The 23,564-nt window shown below is 40.1% G+C and overlaps 3 protein-coding genes across 10 annotated transcripts in view; 2 read left to right on the top strand and 1 right to left on the bottom strand.

The window, feature by feature from the left end:
* dnm2a (dynamin 2a) overlaps positions 1 to 4,667 on the top strand; it is a 28,249-nt gene extending 23,582 nt beyond the window's left edge. For 7 of the 8 annotated variants that reach the window (XM_034088549.2, XM_034088545.2, XM_034088546.2 and 4 more), the window contains 3 exons: positions 689 to 912; positions 1,653 to 1,916; positions 2,232 to 4,667. In XM_034088549.2, coding sequence (XP_033944440.1) covers positions 689 to 912; positions 1,653 to 1,916; positions 2,232 to 2,304 — 561 coding nt within the window. In that variant the 3' untranslated portion in view covers positions 2,305 to 4,667. Of the gene's footprint in view, positions 1 to 688; positions 917 to 1,652; positions 1,917 to 2,231 lie in introns of those variants that run through there. The other variant, XM_034088548.2, reaches the window with a different exon arrangement.
* Positions 4,668 to 6,488: 1,821 nt separating this feature from the next.
* LOC117450692 (transmembrane emp24 domain-containing protein 1-like) lies at positions 6,489 to 9,162 on the bottom strand. Its single transcript, XM_034088601.1, has 4 exons — positions 8,974 to 9,162; positions 7,819 to 7,916; positions 7,239 to 7,425; positions 6,489 to 6,707 (listed from the first exon to the last, which is right to left on the bottom strand). Exons 1-4 carry the CDS (start codon positions 9,160 to 9,162, stop codon positions 6,489 to 6,491), a joined length of 693 nt encoding a protein of 230 aa, XP_033944492.1.
* A 1,058-nt stretch (positions 9,163 to 10,220) lies between these two features.
* On the top strand, positions 10,221 to 13,076 carry tnfsf14 (TNF superfamily member 14). Its single transcript, XM_034088602.2, has 4 exons — positions 10,221 to 10,495; positions 11,851 to 11,884; positions 11,973 to 12,047; positions 12,235 to 13,076. The coding sequence occupies exons 1-4, from the start codon at positions 10,298 to 10,300 to the stop codon at positions 12,615 to 12,617; spliced, it is 690 nt and encodes a 229-aa protein (XP_033944493.1). The 5' UTR covers positions 10,221 to 10,297; the 3' UTR covers positions 12,618 to 13,076.
* Positions 13,077 to 23,564: the final 10,488 nt, after the last annotated feature.

Here is a 23,564-nt window from a genome sequence, read left to right as displayed (position 1 = left end):
CATTTTCTTACAAACTATATAAACCCTGAGGTTTCCATTAGCTATGTATCCTGACCAATACGCTGCTAGTCCAGCAGATGTAGCATCCCACGTCCCTAAAGATATCAGGCACCTGATAAACCACTGATCTGAGACCAAACAAAGGACTACTTTATGAAGTATTCATTTCATTGCACCATAGAGCTCTGCAGAGTATCGTGTCGTTGCCTTGTTCATTTTAATAGCAACAGTGTTCATGCATTTCATGGGCTCACAGGGTCATAAACTTGAAGACACTAATTAACAAGATTTACGGCGTTTGCTCACACTGACTTGTCCACTGTCCATTAATTAGGTTTTATTATTGTGGTGAGCTCACTTGATGGCTTCCAGCAAACCACCAGCTGCACACACACACACACACACACACACACACACACACACACACACACACACACACACACACACACACACACACACACACACACACACACACACACACACACACACACACACACACACACACACACACACCACATCCACCATTGCAGCTCCTTTCCCATGGTTTTCTAATATTTTGTTTTGAGGATCAAATCTCTCCAATCCATGCATTAATTCCCTCGCCGTTGTCGTAATTAAAATGCTCAGTTTTTACGACATGAGTTGCCCCCCCCCCCCCTCTGTTCTAACACTATTAATCTCCATTCAGGCGAAGGACTTCATCCACTCGGAGCTGCTCGCCTACCTCTACTCGTCTGGGGACCAGAACAGCCTGATGGAGGAGTCAGCTGACCAGGCCCAGCGCAGAGACGAATTGCTGCGCATGTATCACGCGCTCAAGGAGGCCCTGGTCATTATCGGAGACATCAGCACCAGCACCATCACCACCCCAGTACCCCCACCCGCAAATAACAACTGGATCCAAGACGCCAGGTGAGATAAGGGTTAACTAGCATTTAGCTCTAGATCAGGGGTGTCCAAACACACCCGGGGGCCATTTTAAAACGGCCCTCAGCTAATACAAATAGTATAATGAAATATGGCCCAAAAATGTAACTTGCGCTTGTCATACATTGTACTAATTAAATATATATGTACAAATATATATCACAGTATTCATGTGTGCCCACTTTTCAAATAACTTCAATCAATTAAAGTTGGCAACATTTTTAAACTAATCTTAGTTCAGCTTAGGCTTTTTGCCCAATCACTTATTTGCATAACAGGTCTTTGTATAAGCAATCTGAAGCTTCTGTTTTAAGGCATGAGCTGCAAACTAAATAAATGAAACCCTATAGAGAGCTGAGATTTAGGTTGTTGTGTTTCTTACAGCATATTCAAGTATCAAGCTTAATTTACCTACATTTGATAGATTTTGCAAAGGTATAACTTAGCATATGAGGCAAAATACCTCACCTCTAGTGAGGGGCCCAGACCTTCGTATATGTTTCTGTATGTGGCCCTCGTGAAAAAAGTTTGGACCCCCTGATCCTTAAACTGTATTTAATTTTGTCTTAATGTACATTATTTAATTTCATATTCTGTTCTTTTACATATAATATTCTATTTACATGTATATAGACTTCTTGCACTATTTTTTATTTGTATTTTTGTACTTTATTATATATATGATTATTATTATTATGCGAGATTTAATCATATTTCTCCCTCAGCCCCACCCCTCAGCGCAGACCCCCCCCAGCAGCCGCCCCGGCCCCCAGCCGCCCGCACGCTGCACGTGGCCCCACCCCGGGACAACCCATGAACCCTTCCCCTGCCTTCGGAGTGCCGCTCAACCCCTCTCCCGCCTTCGGAGCTCCACCCATCCCCTCGCGCCCGGGCCCACCCATCAACGCTTTCAACAGCCACCAAGACCCCTTCAGCGCACCCCCACAGATCCCCTCCCGGCCCGCCCGCGTCCCACCTGGTGTACCTAGGTAACATTTGCTGTTATGATGCAATTGTCAAAACTTTGTTTGTGTATAACGCCATTTATTTTTTGAACTGCATTTGTAACATTATGTCACTAACGGCATCATCCTCTGTCTTCCAAGAGTCACAGGCATGGTTTGTCATTCCTCAAGCTCAACAAGTTGTCCCATCTCAACATTTATTATTATTATATATCTTTGTATTATTCCTCCTCTCCCTCTGTTTCTCCGTCTGTTTTCTCTGTCGGGTTGTTTTGGTTTCTCCACTGTCTCTTTGTGAGCGCGTCTCACTCCTTGTTGTATCTTCTCTCCCCGTTGCAGCCGAAGACCTCCCGGGGCTCCTTCTCACCGGCCCACCATTATCCGCCCTGCTGAGCCCTCCCTGCTAGACTAGAGCTGTGGCCAAGTGTGTGTTTGTGTGTGGGTGTGTGAATCTGCACACTGAAGGGCGGGGGCTCGAGGGGAGGGGCTGACTCATAGCGGTGCATAATGTGTGTCGTCAAGCCGTACAAATATGTCTCTTCAAGCAATGTAAAAAAGCTGCTAATACCATCTTTATCAGTGTACATGAAAGACAGAAATCCCTTTACCACTTGAATATTACTTTTGACTGCTGTGGAAATTGTGTTAAATGAAACCCAGCTGACCTGTGGGATGCATTTAGCCTCAGTAGTTAGGAGACGATGTATCAAATTCAACTTCAGAGCTTATTTTTACTACAATAACTGGTATATTTCTTCTGACGAGGTTCCGACGAGCATAAGCTCATTAAGTAACTTATTAACTGTCAAACGCTGGCTTTCTTCTCCCCTCCCTCAGCAGATGGGAAACGCCCAGCTGTAGATCTCTGTGTATTATTCACATTAACCTGTTGTTAATGTTGGACTGGGTTTTCATTTCCTAACTGATTCCTACTGAAAACAATAGCTTATTTTCACTGTTGTTATCTTGGTGGTGCAGATTGCATTTCCCCTTCGGCCCTTTTGTTATTATATTTGAGTGTTGTTTTTATGACCATCAGAAAAGTAGCTTTAAAAAATGAAATCACAGAAAAGCAAAGCATGAAATGGGGCTGGGTTGTGTGAGAGTAGCTTCAGCCCCCCCCCCCCCCCCCCATATCTGTGATTTACTTTTACTTCCACAATGAAAAGATGTCAGATTGACCGTTATAATCCAAGCACTTCTAGCCATGTAGCCTTACAGCAAACCTCTCATTACAGGATGTTGTAGTCCGTTACCAGACACTATGCACGGAGACGCAGGAGAGAGACGTACAGGCTGAAGGCCGTCTGCACTTTGAGAGATGCTTTTGTCTCCAGTAATTCTACCTTTTTAAAGCCTTGAATTATAATCCCTTTAAATCTCAGTTGAACCCCAATGAGACCTTCAGCCTTCAGGGTAGACTTTGTTCATTCCTGGATTAACTGGTTCATATAGAGCAGAGCACACGGAACGGCTTCCTCTCAGAGGATCACACTCAGAGAAGCGGTGGGGTGTGTAGTACCAGGACGTGATTTAGAGAATAAAGATGGTATTAAGCATTTAGGGGCTGGCACATCTCTTTCCGGGTTTAGCTGTCAAGGACATTTATTATTGCGTTCAGTTCTGCTTCCATGCAATAAAGTATTGTATATAGCTGGCCTATACTGGGGAGTTAGCACTTGTATTTCATTTATTCGCAGGGCTGATAACAAAAACATGCTTGTAATTCTTATCAAATCCCAAACTGTTAAAATGCAACTGTAGTGGTTTAAAGGAAGCACTAATAAATTAGGCATGGCTGTTGGTAAAAAGAGATCTGTCATCTCCTGATGCATTATTTATAACCTGGGCATTGTCTTTTAATTTGATGTTTTTGGTTGCAATTGTATCAGCTCTGCACAACTCGGCTCCCCAGTTTCTCCTGGTCTTTTATTCAGGGTTCCGCTACAGGGATTAGCTGTGTAAATGCGTTGTATGTGGTGGCGTGGGGTTGGAGGGGCACCTGGGGTTGGACACACAGCTGGGATTATTTGCGAATGAATTATCTATTGATTGCATTTTGAGTTTTTGATCATTTTAAAAACAAATGTAGGTGGTCAAGCTGGGAGTGACGTTGGGCTACTAGGATGTTTTCTGTTTTAGGTCTGATCAGTAGTAGTGGTGGTGGGAGTTTTGGAAAATGAGGGCACACTCCGTCGACAGAAGCTGTAGTTAGCCAACCTAACATGACATCAAAACTGTAAATTGAATCCTAAATATAGACCCTGAGACAGAGTGTGCTTTGTCTTCCTCCTGTATTTCTTGACAGGTCTGGCTTTCAGTGACAGTGCCCAAAGGATAGAAACAAGCTTGTAAAACAGACCAAAATCTATAAATTGAAAACTCTTCACATGACATCTTCCCAAAAAAACCCACTTAGTTCATGTGATAAGACTTCCTATTGGCCAAAGTCTGTTGAAGCCCCCTTTGTGCCTGTCACATCAGCCTGCCCTTGGGAAGCCCAGACTGTAATGCCCTGTAATACATCAGGGTGTAGTAATACTGCCTTCCTTCCCAATGGATGTGCCCTGCCTCCCTTTTCCTCCCCCCTCCCCCGGTCTGTATCTGGTGGAAGGGGATGGAAACCAACCTGCACAAATCTCCTGTTTCTTTTTGTTTTGCAAACCCTTGTCAAGTGCCTCTGTAGCAATTAATTGATTTGACTAAACATGAACTGATTTTAGGATGCAGAGTCAATAAAGAGGTGTTGTGTACAATAAAGGGACTGGCTCTGGTGGTTGGTGTCTCCTTTGTCTCGTGTGATCCACTTCCTCTTCTCTCTCTAGTGGCACTCCTGGTTTTCCTTTCATAACTTGCCCCTCTCTCTCTACATCCAGACCATTAAAGACTGACATAAGACCGCAAGCGTTACTATGGCAACCTTTTTACGAACAAAAAAATCCAACCATGCCATTTTTACAGCTATTATTTGTAACCCTGCGTATACAAGGAATTCACTTCCTTCTCTAAGTGTTTTGTTTTACAGCATTCAGTCAACTTAAATTGAATGCGTCTTTTTTGACAGGAAAATTCACTTTAATGTGAAAAACAGTTCGAATTTATTGTAAAACAATAAAACCCAAAGAACTTCCAAGTGGGTGGGAATAATAAATTACATTTACCTCAAATTATTCGGGAAAAAAATGCTGTTACGATGTTTTTAGACGTCTTTTGATACAGTTCCCCGTTTAATCTTCTCCAATGTGACCCGGTGCAAAAGGTCAGCAGCCATTTTGATAATGCCCTTTCCTTTGCCCCCAGCATTAATTTAGTAATCCAGGTTAATGTGTCTGGTCATATTTTCCGATAACTCTGGAGGATGATCTCTCTAATCCCTCTGGCTAACAGTGCCGCCTCACAAATGCCGTTGGTGTTCCAGAGACTGGACCTGCAGTATTACCTGTCACAGTGCATGTCACCAGGTTATGAGATTAATGTTGGCTGATTGTTCCTGAACAGGCGCCCGGCTCCCCGTCGAAACCAGTGGTGACATTGCCTGGCCAGAAGTGGAAATGAAATGACCGCCATGACAACAGCAGGACTACAGAAGAACTACATATCTCATTTTCAACTAACATAAAAAGAAAAGCTCAGACAAAGCTGTTACGGGTCGAAATAAATAATCTCAGGAGACATACATTTATAATTAGTCTTCAAGAAATGTCTAAAATAGTTCTGAGCACTAAACTGATGCTCAGAACCAGGTGATAAGAGTGTAAAATCTAATATAACACAAATCTAATCAGATATATTTGGTTACATATCTCCCAGAAGACTGCCAATTATTTATTTGAACATAAATTGTAATTTGAGGCCGACAGCATAAACAAGTCACTATAAATTACCATATTTCGTTCCAAGTCATAAAGACATTTTTATTTTCTTGTATCATGTTTGTTTTGTTACCACAAAGTAAAATGCATTTCAAGTGGTTGAGCGAGAGCACCGAATGCTTTATGACAGGAAATGTTAAAAATGAAGCTGAGCAGTCCCACGAAGTGTCACCACAGTGTGTAATATAGTGATTGAAGTGGTCAATAAATATTGCATTATGGTTTTTTTTGACATAAATATTTTACCTCCAGATGGAGGAACTGATCAGGGAGATTGACTGCTTCTTTTGAATGTGTGCATTGCTTTTTTATCAGTAAAGATTTTATAGGCCTGAGAAAGAAAATGTAGGCTACACATAGTAGGTGAGGTTTCTAATGTTATTTTGTTTGGCCATTGTTACAATAAAACATAGATTAGAGTATTACATGTCCATGTGAATTGTAGTCTGAAATTCAATAAAACTACCATATAGTGAGAACAGTGTTTTCTAGTATCAACAAGTATCTGTGTGTTTGTGTATTTATGTTTCTTTTATGTAGGTATACGTATGCCTTTGTATTACAGTACTATAAGTGTGTTTCCTTGTGACTGGAATTCAGAGTTTCACAAAACATCAATGGTGAAGCAGTTTCCCAAACAAGTGTACCCTCCCTTTAAATTCAGCTCATGTCAGATAAGGTCTTGGGGTCAAACTTTGCACTGTGAGCCTCAGCTTTGTTGCGGCTATGTGCACACCCGCTTGGTGTCATCAAACAGGCGTTTCAGGGTGTACATCTGAGTGACAGCGACAAAGAGCATGACCAGCAGGCTGAGGCAGGACCAGAAGGACACCCTCCACAGGTTGTCCTCCAGCAGGTAGCGGTCCCTCGCCTCTCGGGCCCGCAGCACAGCCAGGATCTGACGGCTCCTCTCCAGGTGCTGGTACACAGAGTCCATCTGAGCCTGGGACAGGAGGAACAGAGGATAAGGGGGAGGAAGTCAGTGCCTCTGTGTGGATTTAAGACAGAATAACATCTGATCATTCAAGTGATGTCTGAAGAGGTATAACACCACTGAGAGGCAATTCAGAAACAAATACTGTGATCCATCTGAGATAAAAACATATCTTCGGTGTTTATAATCAAGAATAGATTAACAGAGGTTTTGCTAGGATAATCTTTCTTCAGATGTTTTTATCTAGATGGGGGAAAGGTGTTGCCAGGATATTTTTTGTATCAGTTGTGGAAAACATCATTTTGGTCACAAGAGGCTGAAATGCACCACCCCCATGTTCTTAACTGGACTCAAAGACATTGTTATTATGTATTGTTTTTTTTATTACAGTTGAGTATTTCTACAACACCTGTAACTTCCCTTTTCACCTGCTTCACACATTTCAAAAATAAGGAATTGAAAAGAAAATGTAAGTTTATATCTGAATTGCCTCTCAGAGCTTCTGAAGCACATGCATAGCTTTGAGTTTTTCTTGCTCACCCTGATGTCCTCCATGTTGTACTCCCCCATGCTCTCTGTTATGGCCATGTTCTCCCACTCATTTGAGCCTCCAACTGAACTGCTCTCACTGTTAATGTTCACCTCAAAGAACACCATCTTCTCTGAGAGTTTACTGAAGCTGTTGTCGAAACACAACCGGTAGTCTCCATCCTCTGTGGAATCCACCCTGAAGGAAACAAAAAGGTGTCAATTTGGAAAGTGACATTTGCTCTCAACAATATCAGAGTTTAAAGGTCCCCTATTATACTATTATAGGTCTCAGATATATACAAAACATATCTTTGGCTCCAAATACCAAACAGATCATGCATTGTAGCATCCCATAAACCCCTCTGTTTCAGCCCTGTTTCAAAAGTGTTGATTCTCTGTCTGTTACTTTAGATGAAAATAAGGAGCACCTCCTCACGCTTTTCTGCCAGATATTTGGTTAAAAATAACACAATGGTGCTCTAGGAGGAGATTCAGGTGATAAAGTGTAACTCTTGATTGAAAGATTATTACAGGGATTGAGCATCATATCAAAGGCAAGTGGTTGTTTGAGAGCATTTAAGTTACCCACATGTGAATGCCATCAGACCTCCTGAAGTCAGACACCAGCCGGTATCCGGTGGGGGAGATGAGGGCAAAACCGACAACCAGCCCTGACCCGGCTATCACCTTTGAAAGAAACAGTGGAGGTTGAGCTCAGCCATGCAGGACAGCTTTTCATCACACTAGCTGAGGAACTGCAATGTTATATTCAAATGAAGGCCCTCGTTGTACACTGAGCAACAACAAAGCTCACATTATGCCACACTGATAATGATGTTTAGGTATTTGTGTAGGCAAATCCTCTTTTTTGCAGCCTACTGCTGCCTGCATTTTTACCTCTAGTTAAAAAGAGCTCATACAAAGTTCAAAGGTCCTGACAGGGTTTCATTGTTTTGGCTTCAAAATGTTGTAAATTATGTCATAGCACTGCGCCATATCATGCACCAATGACTGTAAGACTATTTTCCACCAAGCACCAAAGCAAATTCCTTATATGTGTAAACATACCTGGCAATAAACTTGATTCGGATTCTGATGTTAGGCATTTAGTTGTAACTGTAGATTGAAAGTTTATAAAGAGCAGCAGAATGTTAAAAAGAGCTCAACATCAACACTGTGAACTCTTCCGGTGAAGATCATTCTGACAGGCCTGGCCCTTTACACCACGACAGTCCTGCAGCTGAAGAGGGTGCAGCAGTGGTATGATGACTGTGGTGTGAAGCAACATAAAGGTCAGGGCCCTAAAATCACTGAGGTCATAACATGAGGACATTTTTACTATGAAGCCATGTTTAGTATGTTCAACAGATGCAACCCTCGCTTACACATATTTGTATACAGCATTTTAAATCTTATTATTGTGGCTATATATTTATCATGTAGGCATCATGTAAAAGCATGTCTGTGCTTGTTCAGGAGGCCTGTTTTCTGTAGTGTGTGGAGAGGCAGGGGCATCATTCTGACTTTTCTACCTCTTCACCTCTTCCTTATCTGTCTTCAACAACAGCAGCAGCTATTTCTTATCTCTCTGCATTCAAGATCAAAGTCCAAGGCTTCTTCGCTTGTTGTTCAGGAAGACATTATTCACAAACTTTAATAAAGCTATTCAAAACGTAACATACAACATCACACCACCACTGTGCCAGACACAATGGCAGGAAGATAGAGAGGATATTATATTTACCTGGTATCCAACTTCCATGCTGCCGCTCCTTGCCGTTGTTTGGTAAAAACACTCTGTGCTGCCAGCAGATAATAGAAATGTGAACTGCATGTCTTTGTTTGACCCAAAACCCAAAGTTAAATCTACAGTCAGAATCAAACTTGTCAGCAAACAGAGCCCTGCAGACATCATCCTCCACTCACAGCCCATAGTCTATTAAATCCAGGTTCACCAACTGTACAATAAAGCCACTTTACTGTAGATGTTCTGACTATCATACTCCCATAGTTGTAAAAAAGCCTCTCAGTAAAGTTCCTTGGTCGGAGCTGAATGAGTGGAGCCACTATCTGTGTCGCTTTGCAGTCTGGAGTGACTGCATGCAAAACTGAGATGGAGTGACAAGGTGCAGTACACTACACTAAACACCACGCACACTATAAGAGTGCATGGTGTGCTTGGAGCATGGTGATGCCTGGAGTATGAAAGCCTGTACTATTAGAGAAGGTCAACATGTAATACTTCTTGTACTGAATTCCATTTGACCCTCAAAAATCTCTACATTATTTTTGTTTCTTTTAACAAACGTTGTATTTGTGTATTTATGTAGGTTGTACACTTGTCTTGTCCTCTTATATTCTGTAGAGGGAGCCATGAGTATAAAAAGAGGAGAAGCTGACCACACAGTTTTAACATCACTGAAGCCTTGAGAATAATTTTGTATGGGTAAGCAAACAATTCACAGACAATTGAGTATGTTGCAATTCACATTCTCATACTTAATCTAAAAAGAAAAGAAGATAAGAAAAGAAAAAAAGAAAGAGAAACCACTCCAAAAAACACTTGTTGAGTTAATGTAGGCCTTGTAACTGATTCACCAGCACTTAGTCCTACTATGACTTTGCTTGAATGTAATATATCTGCACTTTCCTTTTTGTTCGGAGTTTGATTCTTTATGGTTTTCGCACATATTGTAAGTCGCTTTGGATAAAAGCGTCAGCTAAAAGAAATGTAATGTAATGTAATCTAAGAGTCATACATGGTCTACTCTAAACCTTCCCCGACTGTCTGAGTCTGATGGTGGTATTTAAAATATTGTTTCTCTTTGTACATGCTTATGCCTCAAAACTATTCTGCATCCTCTGCAACAAGGCAAAGGTTTTTCTTTGTCTGACTACAAGTGAGCCTCTCCATTTTAACCAACCACAAGTGAGCCCACCCATTTAGCTCTCTATCACCTCTCTCTGTCTCTCAACTGTAACACTCTTTGAAGCAACACCCTCTGACAGCTTGTAGGGGACATCTCCACACAGAAGCGTCTTTCAGTCACAGAGTGAGCACTGTAGGTATGTCCACGGCTGGATATCCCTCTGTGTATGTGGTGGACACCCATGCCACTCGGCCTCCAGTGCCACCCAGGCTGAGCCAGAAGGGGCGACGGGGCGACGAGGTGCAGAACCTGCTGATCCTGCTGGTGAGCCTGGCCTTGTGCGGCATGGCCATCGAAGCCTGCTTCATCTACCACCTCTACCAACCTGCTAAAACTGTGAGTATCAACGCCATCTCTGAGTCCAAATCCCTCTGAATATGTCTTTAAAATCTCATTCAGCTTCAACACCTTTTTATACTTTCCGTTTTCTCTGACTTGCTCTCCGTCAGCCTTAAACCAAACGCATTTTGTTGGGTTTTTGTCAATGACACAAAAAAACTTGGAAACTTCTTGATTTTCTTGAAATACTTCCGTATATTTGCACTCTAGTTTTTTTAAGCACACATTGAATTATTTGAATGAATTGAATATGAATGGAATTGAATGCATTTTTAAGGCTAAAAACGTTTGAAAAGCATTACAAAAAATACAAACATTAACATAAAACGGCATCATGAAATATCATAATCAATCAATCAAAGTTTATTCAAATAGCCAAATATCACAAATAGTATATTTGTCACAAAACAAAAACATAAAGATACACTCTTCATGTGTTAATGACGAGAAAGTGTAACTCTCTATCCATTGAGAGTTTTATTAATTAAGTAGGACGATCACCATCGTTCACAGCTTTTTGTTTTATAAATGCATGCCAGAGTCACATGCTATGCATAGGAAACCGCCTGCTTTGGTCACATAAGCCTGCCATAACCAAAGTGGAAACTTCCACCCTTCCAATAGTTAATTTCTGATTCAATATATTCCCATAGTGTCATGATGGAGTTATGGTGAGATTTTTTGTTTCTATACAAACATTTTCCTTTAACAATAGTTGAGTGTCGGGCTCTTATAAATAGTGAATTGAAGGACTGTCATGATAGAAACAGAACGGACCTTTCCTCCAATCATATGAATGATGATTTTTTTCTCCCAAAACTGCTGACGGTGAAATAATTTCACTATTATGGGGAAGAGAATAAAGATGGAGAAGTCCGGTTCAGTTATGAGGAAAACATTGACGTCCATGCTTGACAGGGGCATGTGGTCTTGATGTCCCGTGATGGTGGTTAGTATGTGTTTTAACTGAGTGGCTCAGTTTCCTGTCCTCGTCTTAAGACCTGCTTGTGGGCAGCGATCCCCGGGTGCATGGCAAGTCTTTTTAGCATTAAATCAGTAGTGGTTAGAGATTATAAAGCGTAACAAGGGAAAATGGAAAATAAGTGGTCTATTTCCTGTAGCATGATTGTGGTGTATTTTACCAGAAATACAGACCTGTCCTACTTTGCTGTGCGGAAAGACAACAACATACAAACACGAAAAGGAACCCTTTAACAAAATTCAAAATGCATGCTTCAGCGAGATAGCCGTTTTTCTCAATGTATTATCACAACAGTGATTGCATCTGCTCACAATAGAGAACAAGTATGCACACACAACTGAGAGGTAACACATTTGTATTTACATTGCAGGAGACCTCAGCATCGTTCTCTAGGCAGATCGCAGGTATGTTTTAGCACTTTTACCTCAACAGAGAGATCTTACTACAGTAACTTAATCCACATGAGTGACATTATGTATTTTCCTCGCACAGGTCAAGACGATACCTCTACTACTGAAATTCCCAGTCTTGTCATTCCTCCTTCCAAACCGGTTGCACATCTGACAGGTGAGACCAGTGTGGATTTTGCAATTTATAAACAAGGCAGAAGAAAGATGCATATTTTCTCAGAGCTTTTGCATTTCAACGTATTCATAGTTTCAAATCACCTGTTTAAAATAATCGATACATTTTAAGGACATTATATGAATCAAATAAAGAATCAGACGTCACATTGTTGCTGTTTTTGACCCAGATGGATTAGATGCAGTCCATGGAAAGACTATCATGGCATGGAGCATGGAGGCAGACCCTCTCCTGCATGAAATGGACTACAGAGACATGAGTCTAATCATTCAGAAAGAGGGGTATTACTATGTCTATTCCAAGGTTTCCTTCTTCGACACTGATTATTTTAACCACTCTATTCATCGGAATACCGAACTGTATGCTGGGAAAAGTATTCCCCTCCTGTTGTCCAAACAAAACGAGAGGCCCAAGAGAAGACGATCCAACAGTTATCTCGGTGGAGTGTTTCACCTCGCCAAAAATGACGCCATTTATGTAGAAGTGAGCAATACCGCAAATGTTGTGAAACACAAACCCATTGAGAATGTCTTCGGTGCATACATGATATAAATATCACATTGATATCTCACCATGGATTGATGATTCTCTTTGTAAGGAAATAGAAGGTCGATAACAGAAAGATTTATGTGCCTTTTTGAGTGTTACAAGGGTCAGGACTGTGCTGGTTTCCTTACTGGGGGTTGAAGCTATTGCTTATGTTATGCTTATTTTATACTTACTTCAAATGTAATCGTCTGAATGTTACCAAACGACTTGGATGTCATAGATAAAAAAATAAAGAAATAAAACATTCAAACATTTTAAAGTGTTACTGTTGTTCTTATTTTTGCTGAATATAAATGTAGTGTATTTGTCAAGTTAATGCTGAAATTAAAAAAATAGAAACTGTCTCCTCAGAAATGAATTCGGTTCTTGCTGTAACATAATGCACACTATTTATTCTTCCCTTCAGTGGTTATATGATCGAGATCATTTCTTATTTTCTGCCCTATATATGTCAAATTATGTATACAGCAATAAAGAGATAATGATTTAAAATGTTTTGAGTCTTTACTGAGGCCATCATGTAGCGAGTTGAACTTCCTGTGGTGGAGCCTTGCTGTCTTCAGTAGCAACAGTTTCCCCCAACTCAGTTCAACCACACGACTCATACTGTGGAGAAAGTATTTTTTTAAATAGCACAATGACACATAACTGTGTCATCCACCTTCAACCAGAATGTGTTCATGCTGTAATAATACTTCATCAGTCCAACATTATGACAGATATGCCTGTGCTTGAGTTTAGCAGCTTGCAATGTACCTCATCTCTTATTTCAATCCAATAAGTAAAATAAATTAAACAGAAACAACTAAGATACTAAGATATCCCTTGTGTTCAGAGTAACGCAGGCTGCAAACTACCCTCAAAGTTGAATCCTAACCTGCCCCTCTGGAGAGAGCAAGAGTTTTTTTTGTTTTCTATTGTGGCCGAATCAACATGATAAGCCCACAATTAGTATTGTAGTGTCTCGCTGTGGGAAACACACCTTGTCCGCGCTGTCATCTGCCCCCAGTCACGTGACTTTGTTTACAATGCTGAAGCACCCCCCAGGATTGCCAAAGCACCCCCTAAGCACCCCCAAGAAATATGTTTGTTTTTTTTGTGGCATTTTTCGAAAATTATTATTGTTATTTTTATTAAATTAGAAAAAATAGTGATTACATCAATGCAAATGTGAAACAAACAAATGTTTGACCAAAAACATAAAGCCAAGACAGGTGATGGCCAGCACCCATTCGATTTTTAACCTACCCATAGGCTAAATTACTTTGTGACACTTGAGTGACTTCCTGTTAGGGAGTGATTTGTAAAATGTCTATGAAGAAATAGAAAATCTGTTTACAGTTCTGTTTCATATGGGTGATGAGAGATGTATCCATAGATCTCTTAATGTTGCTCTCAAAGTGCACCAGATTGATGCTTTTAACTTCAATATTTAAAAAAAATCTTCCCGGGGGAGCATCCCCCCGGACCCCACTAGAGGAAGTGAGGTCCACTCCCCACTTGTAAAAATAGCACTTTACCCCTGCTTACACCTATATGCCGTAAGCTGATTATCGAGCCTTCATTGTAACAGTCGCGGGTGCACTGTGTGTGTGTGTGTATGTGTGTGTGTGTGTGTGTGTGTGTGTGTGTGTGTGTGTGTGTGTGTGTGTGTGTGTGTGTGTGTGTGTGTGTGTGTGTGTGTGTGTGTGTGTGTGTGTGTGTGTGTGGGGGGAGTGTTGCAGTCGAAAATTCAACTGTAGCGCTGGTGCATTAATGGGAAACCCTTAATGTTTGAGCACCCTCTATGAAACGTCAAGCTCCCCCACAGCACCCCCTAGAGAAAATCTCTGGCGCCGCCACTGGTCCAACCTCATATGGCTATGGTGATCACACCAAACGCCTGCCTTGGCTCCTGCCCGTTAGAGTATAGGGGACAAACCAGGGGACTATACTTCCTCTTGACACTGTCGGTTACTTACAAAAAAACACCTAAATATACTTGTTATTGTGCTTCTGTCTTTCTGTGTCTTTTACTCTGCTCCGTAAACTCCCTCACCCTCGCTCTCTTTTCTTGATCGCCCTCTCACGGAGAACACTTCACTGTCCCGCTTTATTGTAGGATTTCTGCCATGTCTCTACTTTAGCTTGACCATCTCTGTTATTAAGTTATGGAATTCTAAATAAATAAGTAATTAGATACCTTACCGTTACTACGCTCATAAAGAATGATAAGAATAATGCGTATTGAACTGGTTTAATTAATTAGTGAGTTTATTTAAGGTAATTATAGAAGCCCTATGTTATCAGTAGCCTATGTCTGCACAGCAGTAACAACGGTGAAACTACATTAAAACAGAATTGTCCCCATTGTTTCTTTAATAGTTACTAACATTAGATATTTTAATGAGATATGGACCGCAACAAAAAATGTGCCTGAATAACGAATTTAGCAGTTGGACATAAAAGTCAACTGAGTGTCACTTGCAATGACAGTGTTGTGTTTTTATTTTATGAGTTTATGTTAGAATTTTCAAAAGGTCTTGTGTTCTCATTCATAACACTCCGTTCGATGTCTCACTATGGGATGCGCTAGTGAGACATCTCACTTCATGTTACTCTGAGACTGGGGTTACGTAAGTAACCTATAGTTTTTTTTCGGGGAGGAGGCCCTTTTTCCAGTTTAGAGCAATAGCCCCTCCAAATGTCTGTGCACGTCCCTGCTGGCATGCCTTGTGCTAACAAAAGGCTTCATCACTCTCAGAAGTTTTTAGTTTTTTTTCAATCTCTTTTTCTATCTCTCATACAGTTACGCATTCCCTTCAGCTGTGTCTGTTCGAAGAAGCTGCTCTTGAAACACCCACAGAGTTGTGTATTTGTAAACTGAAGCGGAAGTGGTAGTAGGGCCAGGTGGGGGGGGGGGGGAATTTGGTAGGGTGAGGGGGAACAGATTGCCTGACTCACTTTCCAACCCCAGAACCTGTGTGTGTGTGTGTGTGTGTGTGTGTGTGTGTGTGTGTGCGTGCGTGCGTGCGTGCGTGCGTGTGTGTGTGTGTGTGTGTGTGTGTGTGTGTGTGTGTGTGTGTGTGTGTGTGTGCGTGTGTGTGTGGGTTAGGTGAACCCAAATTAATTTCCCCTCTATTCGGTAATACACTTACTGTAGACTACTTACAGTGCTATAAAAATATTATCGGTCAAGTCATGGGTGGCCTCGGCTTGGACTTATTGTACAGTCTCATTTCATGAATGCTTCTCAATGCATGTGTGAGTGATTATATTCCAGCGCTGGCTGACCTGTGAGGTGTGAGAGCCTGTGTAGGACCAAAGGAGGGGGAGCTGCATCAGATGTGGTTGGGAATTAAGCAGTTTAGTTTTCTTTCATTTGATCTAGACATGACTTTTAGGTAGAATGTGTGTGGGATGACATCACTCGTTGTGCCTATGATCTCAAACTTATCATAACGAAGGTTTGTGGGATATCAATCTGTTAAGAAATCATCAAAATGTTTCACAATTTGCTTGGAAAACCACCTCTACTTATCCGTAACATAGACGCCTTGTTTCCACACCGAACAATGTGTGATGCATAGAGCAACTTTTCTTGTGCAAGACAAAACTGAAAGGTGTTCAAGGTACACAGCAGAGCAAAACAGGTAAATACTGTCCCCTTGTGTTGGTCTGTAGATCAGAAATAAAACAGTACCCTCCCTTTGGGTTCTTAATAATAATAATTCCTTACATTTATTATAGCGCTTTTCCAGATGCTCAAAGCGCTTTACAAATACACATTACACATATTTTTTATACATGCAATGGTCACTGTGGACAATACCCACAGGAGCAAGTTCAGGTGAAGTGTCTTGCCCAAGGACACAACGGCTTTACAGACGCAGCAGCAGCGGGTTTCACCCCTTGATCTGATGGTCATTGCACAGTGCACTGCGCCACACCGTCCATCTTCACGCCGCGAAGTCATCGAGGCGCTTTTACAAGTACACATTAGTATCATACATGTACTGTGGACAATACCCACAGGAGCAAATCCGGGTGAAGTGTCTTGCCCAAGGACACAACGGCCTGACGCAGTGGCGGCAGGAGCGGGTTTCGAACTGGAGTTCCCCAGCTCCCCCCTTGATCTGACGATCAGATGCACAGACCACTGCGCCACCCGCCCCTTTTTTTTCTCCCTGTTTATTGTGGTGTTTCTGTTGGGGATGTCTTACAGTCTGTAAAGCCCCCAGATACATGTGTAATTCTTTGCTATGGAGCTGTATAAATAAATGATTGAATTTGAAAATAATGCCAATTTTGATCAAGGTTAAAATAAAGTTGTTGTATTTATGATGTTGTTCTCTATAAAACAAAATGATAGTTTTTACAGAAGCTGCCGCACAGTTATACTTATATGTGGATAGACAACTCTTCTACGTCTGCTTGAGCATCGGGCAGTGGAAAGCAAATGTGGGAACAAAGCAAACCCATGACAATTATTCTAATAAACAAGACAGAGTGGGTGCTAAATGAGACTGTTATGTAAATGTAATTCAACATCTCAACTCCCCGGTAATCGAAAGCTGTGGTAGCAACAGCTAATACAGACGTGGGACTCCTTTTTCAGATGAAAACCTCAGTTGCTTGGAAAATGTGTTTTGGCACAGACTTGATGACTATCGTCATGTTCCATTGACATTTTGTGTATCTCTTTTGTTGTGATGTCTATCAGATATAATATTGGATGTTTGTTTGAGCCATAATGTTTTTTTCTTTGCCAAGTCACCCAGAAGGCAATATTCTTCGACAGCACACACATCCCTCTCTCTTATTGACTCATTACCTGTGGGTCCCACTCTTAATTAATGACCTCTCACTTTCACTTTATATCTGGGGTCTTGAAAATGAGTCACAGGCAAAATCACTAAATCATCCTTGTGATTGTGTTTTGCTCCATGTTGGGGCGTTTAAACACATCAAGTTATAATTGACTTCTGTACATACAAAAGTGTAATGAAAATATATATTTTTATTAAAAATGTTCCAGCAATTTAAGTACAGGGTGATGAAACTAATATACACACACCTCCGGAGTGCAACCAGTTACATGTTGCACTTCGAGATTTGTCTTGGCAGATGAGAGGCACTATATCAATTAAATATATTATTATTAATAATATCTGCAAATCTTTGACAAAACCGAGAAATTCTCTGAAACTTTCCCCATAAATCACTACCAGTCGTGATTTCACGTGTCATATTGTGTGATACAGGTAGGAGGAGATTTGGAGTTTATTTTTGGTCTTTTCTGTTTTCATTTTTCAGATCATGAAAATAGAATGAAAAAGTGCATAAAGGTGCTTCTTGTTTTTACATTACCAGGTAACACGTTAATTTCTTTCAACTACAGATTATAAAATGGTATTTTTTGAAATACCATGTCGTAGTTTTTAAATGCCAAAAGTTATCATGGCACTTCCAGGCCATGTGAAGTTTGTATTATTGTAGCTTTATTAGTTCAATTATTAACAACGAAAACAGTGTCATACATTCTAGTGACTCACTAACAATATATGCATGCCACAAAAATGACATACTTAACCACACAGTGACATGCATTCATTGGTTAATTGCTGACGGAAGCCCATGGAATTGTGTTAAATATAGAATATCGTATATATTTAAGGTCAAAACAATAAATAAATTCAACATAAATATATAATAGTTCAAAACATATCAAGAAATAAAAATCAGCAAGTCGCAAATAAAAGCTGTGGTGCAAATAACAAAGTCCAGCCAGTAGATGTGGAGATTAAGAATAAAAAGTTGCTTTAAACTACTATAAAAACTCCTTCACTGACTAAACATTTCCTCCTTGATCACTGCTATTGGTAAAGCAATGACAATTATGCTTCATGGTCTAATCTATTAAATTACAAAAATACAAATGGTATACTTCATATTCTTTCTATAGTAACAGAGCTGAGTTTGGGTCTGGTGATACAAAAGCAAAGACAGAGGTCTGTGTTGTAACAAGAGAAGAGTACTTTCTGCCAGCTTTCCCACATCTCGACAGATTGATATTTATGATTAGAATATATCGATCTAATTCCTCGGGAAAAACACGATATCCAGGTGGGTAAGATATTCGTTTTCATCAATGATATCATCCTCGTTTGGCCGTATGATGGTGACCTCCAGGCTGTCGTTTGCATTGAGCTCCTCCACCTTCCCGAGCAGGCCGGTACTGCAGTTGTTAGTGTTGATCCTGCCCTGCAGGATGACTGTGTCCTTTGAATTCAGACTGACTGTGTACAGCGATCCCATTGTACGATTGCATTTAGATAGTGTCACCTGAAGATTTAGTAAGAAATATCCATCCTTATTTATTTTAAGAACTGTTTCTCCTGGTTCTACTGAAACCAGGATTTGATCTTGATTCTTTGTTGCCCATGTGATTTTCTTGTTGTCTGTGGGTGTCAGAAAGGAAATGCTGTCAATCGTGATGAAACTACATGAGATGCAGTCATGTCTGCAGCAATTACATGATTTCCAACAGCTTGTGAATGACTCATTTTGTACAAACTTGTCATAAAGCTTGTTTTGTACAAACATGAGCTGGGTATGGAAATAGCCTTACCTTCAGTAGCCTTAAAGGTGAGCATTTCAACTTTTCCCATGAGCTCAGAGGGGACCTGTTGAAAGGAAAGGGATCCATTATTCTCAAAATACAATTACGAAAGATGCAGTGCTCCTAAAGTGAAGAACCAATTACAGAAATAACATTTATGTGTGTGTTGATGAGACTAGTACCCCCATATTAACAGCGAGAAGACATTAGACAGCTTGCTCTATCTTCAAAAGTAAATCAAAGAGACAGTTTATTTAGTGGCATTTCCCCGAATGTTGTAAAGACGTCACTCTGCTTCCTCCAAGAAGTGAGGAGAGTGGTTAGACTGCATGACAAAAGCACCTCAAGTAGAAACATGATTTGATAGAACAGACTTCTCTGGAAGATGTGTGTTTCTGAAATGAAGTAATGCAAACCCGAAGAGCACAATAGGATTACATTTTGATTGACAATAACGTGTGTTTTCAGAAGGTAGGAATATTCAGTTGAAAGGAGAGGTATAAACTCTGAAGCTGCAGTTGTCTTACCGAGGGCGTAATGTTAGCCTGAAATTGCATGGCTGGAGTTACAGTGCTACTGCTCAAAGCCTGGAAGAGAGAACAGAAATACAAAATATGCTCATAAATAATAAATAAAACAGCTGTAATTGTTGCAAAGAATAATGAAAAACTAAAGTGCCTTTAAATCAAGGTCAACCCAACTTGAGGGCACAAAAACAGGCTCTTTAAATTACATTTTTGTATTTTTGAGTGCTTAATAAAATGTCTTAAAGCAGAGTTCATAAAAAGCATTAAACTGTCAATTGTTTACATTAACAGTAAATAGAGTTGCTTTGAAGGCTACCACCAGGATGCTAGCTAAGAACTATGCTCCACTACGGTTGTATTTGTGGTGTTGTTCTGATTAATATCTGGGATTGAGGTAGAGCTAACATTTTTATCTGAACATTATACAAAGCTTCCAGTGTTTAGGGGAAAGGATTCTGGGTATGCGTAACCAGCTGCAGACCACAAGCAGGGGTGTCTTTCTCACCAGCTGCTACGACCAAGACCACAAGAAAGTACAGCTGCACTGCACAGGTGCTTTAACATACCAGAGGTGAACCTATGCTCTGTTAATTCACTCAAATGTAAAAGGCTTTGGTAAAACTAGTGTACTAGTTAGCAACGTAAAGTAACTCATCATTAATGCCTAATAGATACTGTCACATTAAGTCAATCTGGGGATATTTGAAAAAGTCTCACCCAGCTGTGATGTCCTGTTGTGAAGAACAGGGTGATGAACACAACCTGGACGATGGAAAGGATGGTGATCCACAAAAGGAGGACATGAGTGAGGGAATGCTGGGTAGTCTGTGGCATCGTCAGTCCGACGGCAGATCTCAGAGCGGCCTGAGCCTGGGGAGCGCAGGAAGAGATATTTTAAGAGCTGACGACTGTGCAGGTCCTGAGTTTCCTCTGCTGTGCACCAGAGCAGTGTGTGTGGTTGCTTCCTGAGCTCAGAGTGTGCATGTGATAAGGACGTTTTGATGTCTGACAGTGTTCTGCTGTGCCCTGAGTATCTATAGAACACAGAGAAATCCAGATGGTACTTTCCCCTGTTTCTTACTGCAGGCAAACACAAGAGGCCCAGATTGTTTTGTCGTCTTGGGGCTGGCCCTTCACTCTTACTCACCACAATTCACTCAAAAATAAGGAACATAACTCACTACTAGGAGGAGAAGTAAGCAGTCAAGAACTTTTACATATGTTTTTTTCCGAAATGAATCATTCAGTTCCTTGTTTATGTTGAGATTTGTTGAGAGAAGAGGGTTTGGGTGGTGATCCTTTTTTAAATAGTTTGTCTGCCAACATTGAAAGTCACAGCCTTGCAGTTTTTGCTTCATGTAACCCCTTTCTCTTTGCATGTCTTTAGATTTAATAAAGTAGAATAATAGTATTTAACATACTCAGAATAAAATACAGAATGTCAGGAAGGGTTAATCAGACAACAAATAATAAAAGAATAATACATTTGTTTTACTTTGAGTTATTGAAGATTTCAAACAGTAATACCTGATTTCGGCAATTTATTCCCCCGTTCCTTGTTTTCCATTAGTTATTTAGGGAAAGTCTTATACGACCAGGAACTGGAGATAATTCATTGTGAAGTACACAACAATAAACTATGATGAAATGTATGAGAAACCACTTTTCAGAATCTATATGTATTGCACTCCTGTGACAACATTACTAATGTAAAAGCTTTCGTATATTTCCAATTGACAATATGTAGTTAATAATGTCAAACAAATGTCAAATTCACATACGTGGGACTCACTAAATGTCATGTGTTGTTTACTCGTTGCACTTTGAAAATTACCACCAGCCTCTGAATTCTGGTTGAGGTCAGTTCACCTGGTTTCACTTTTTATGTTTGTACTCTGCTTGGGGAAAGTTTCCTGGCTGAAAAACAGGATGGGCTTTAGTTCTGGTATGTGTCATCATCAGACTGAGTGTAGGAGGAGTCGACAAAGTGATACAAAGTGATACCTACATACAGTAGGGTACCTTTATGATGGTCAAGTAACACGGTTACAAACAACATGCCCAGACTTGTTACTGACTTTCACTGTAGATGAAGGCCTTGCTGTGCACTGTGGAGAAGTAGGATTGTACTTTAGTGAGCTACAAACAGAACATATCACATGAAGAGGATTTTGAAAAAACGGAAGAGGAATTGCATAGTCAGCAGTATAAAAAAAAGTTGTGTACATTTGAAACATAGTGACTTTGTTTTGGCCTTTGATGACCAACATGACAAAAATGAGAAAAGAAGGAAGTGAGATTGTTTGAGCAATGTTTGTGGCTTATTGTAACCCTGCGTTTTCGAATGATGAAATACTACTCCCAGACAAACCAAATGCCATAACCCTGAATGAATCAGAGTTGTTTGCACTGGCATGGAGGAACCCTGGCATAATTACTTTTTCAAAATGAAATTTCATCTAGGATTATCTCGGATTGAGTCCGGAAGAATAATTGTGATTACTGTATGATCTACAGCGGAAACCATGACTTGTAGTTGCTAAGTAGAATGGAAAACCAGCTTCAGTTACACGACAATAGCATGATTATTGTCTGACTGACTTGCATTAAACAAAACACATCATGGAAATATTTAAAATGAATAACAATTAAAAATAATTGAATTTAAATTGAATTTAAATTAGCAGAGGAGGAACCACTGTGACTTCAGCCATTTTAGAGCCCTATTTAATTAACAACTGTTGATACAGTATAATAACTTCCTCTGATTTACCAGCCACTAAAAGTGGATTTACAGCCATCTAGTGGACGTTAATAAACACAACATGGAAAGAAAGAATAGAAGATGTGAGAGAAATAAGAATAATTACACGCGGCCACATGCTTTATCACTCTACTGTAAATGTAAAACGGGTTCAATGTTTCAATTTCTACTATACCAGTGAGGGATTCCACAAGTCACAGGTAGAAATGCAGCTGTGGCGAAGACACGTTTACAAAATGATTTTATATGTGATTAACAATAATTAAAAATACACAATATCATTCATTATGAGAAGAACACCTCATCTCTCACCATTGGAAATAACACTATTATGTGTATCCAAAAACTGCAATGGAGAACGGAATACACATCCAGTGAACATTTGAAAATAACCTGCAATAAATGAAAATGGACTTCCTTACACCCCTCCCTCTTTTTCTTTTCCATTTGTCACTATCTTTTTCTGATTTGCAGGTTAGTGAAAATATCAATACACCTTTTATCAGTTGTACACCAACATCAAAAAGAACCAAAAATACAACAATTTGACTAGTTTTTTCAAGGAAAGAATGGACTTGTTTTTAAAGGACAAAAGAGACATCAAAGCTTATAATGTGTTAGGATAATTCTACATTTATTCCCCCAGTTTTAATTCTTAGTTTAATTGTTTGCCACTCTAATATCACATGTCCTTTTCAATGTATTAGACATTTCATTATGGACCAATTATTCTCACAGTGGCAGAAAACTAAATCTATATTTTTCTGTTTTCTCTCTTTGGTTTAGATAAAAAATACAGTATCAAATATAACAGAAACTCTGAGAAAACGGAATCTTTTTTTGTCTTATGCCATATTATCGAATATTAACAATAAGTTACAACAAATTGAATAATTGACCAAGAAAATTATTGATATTTGCAGCCCTAATTCATGTGTCAAACAGTGTTCACAGTTTCTGAATGTAGTAAAACATTGAGAAGCCGAAACAGCGGTGCTTCTGTCTTTACACCAGGTGGCAGGACATTCCAATACCAGAAGAAATTACTAGGAATTTGG

Source organism: Pseudochaenichthys georgianus, chromosome 8 (genome assembly GCF_902827115.2).
Source record: "Pseudochaenichthys georgianus chromosome 8, fPseGeo1.2, whole genome shotgun sequence".
NCBI classification, from domain to species: domain Eukaryota; kingdom Metazoa; phylum Chordata; class Actinopteri; order Perciformes; family Channichthyidae; genus Pseudochaenichthys; species Pseudochaenichthys georgianus.
Note: the sequence above shows the minus strand (reverse complement) of the source record. Positions and strands in the feature narration are given on the sequence as shown.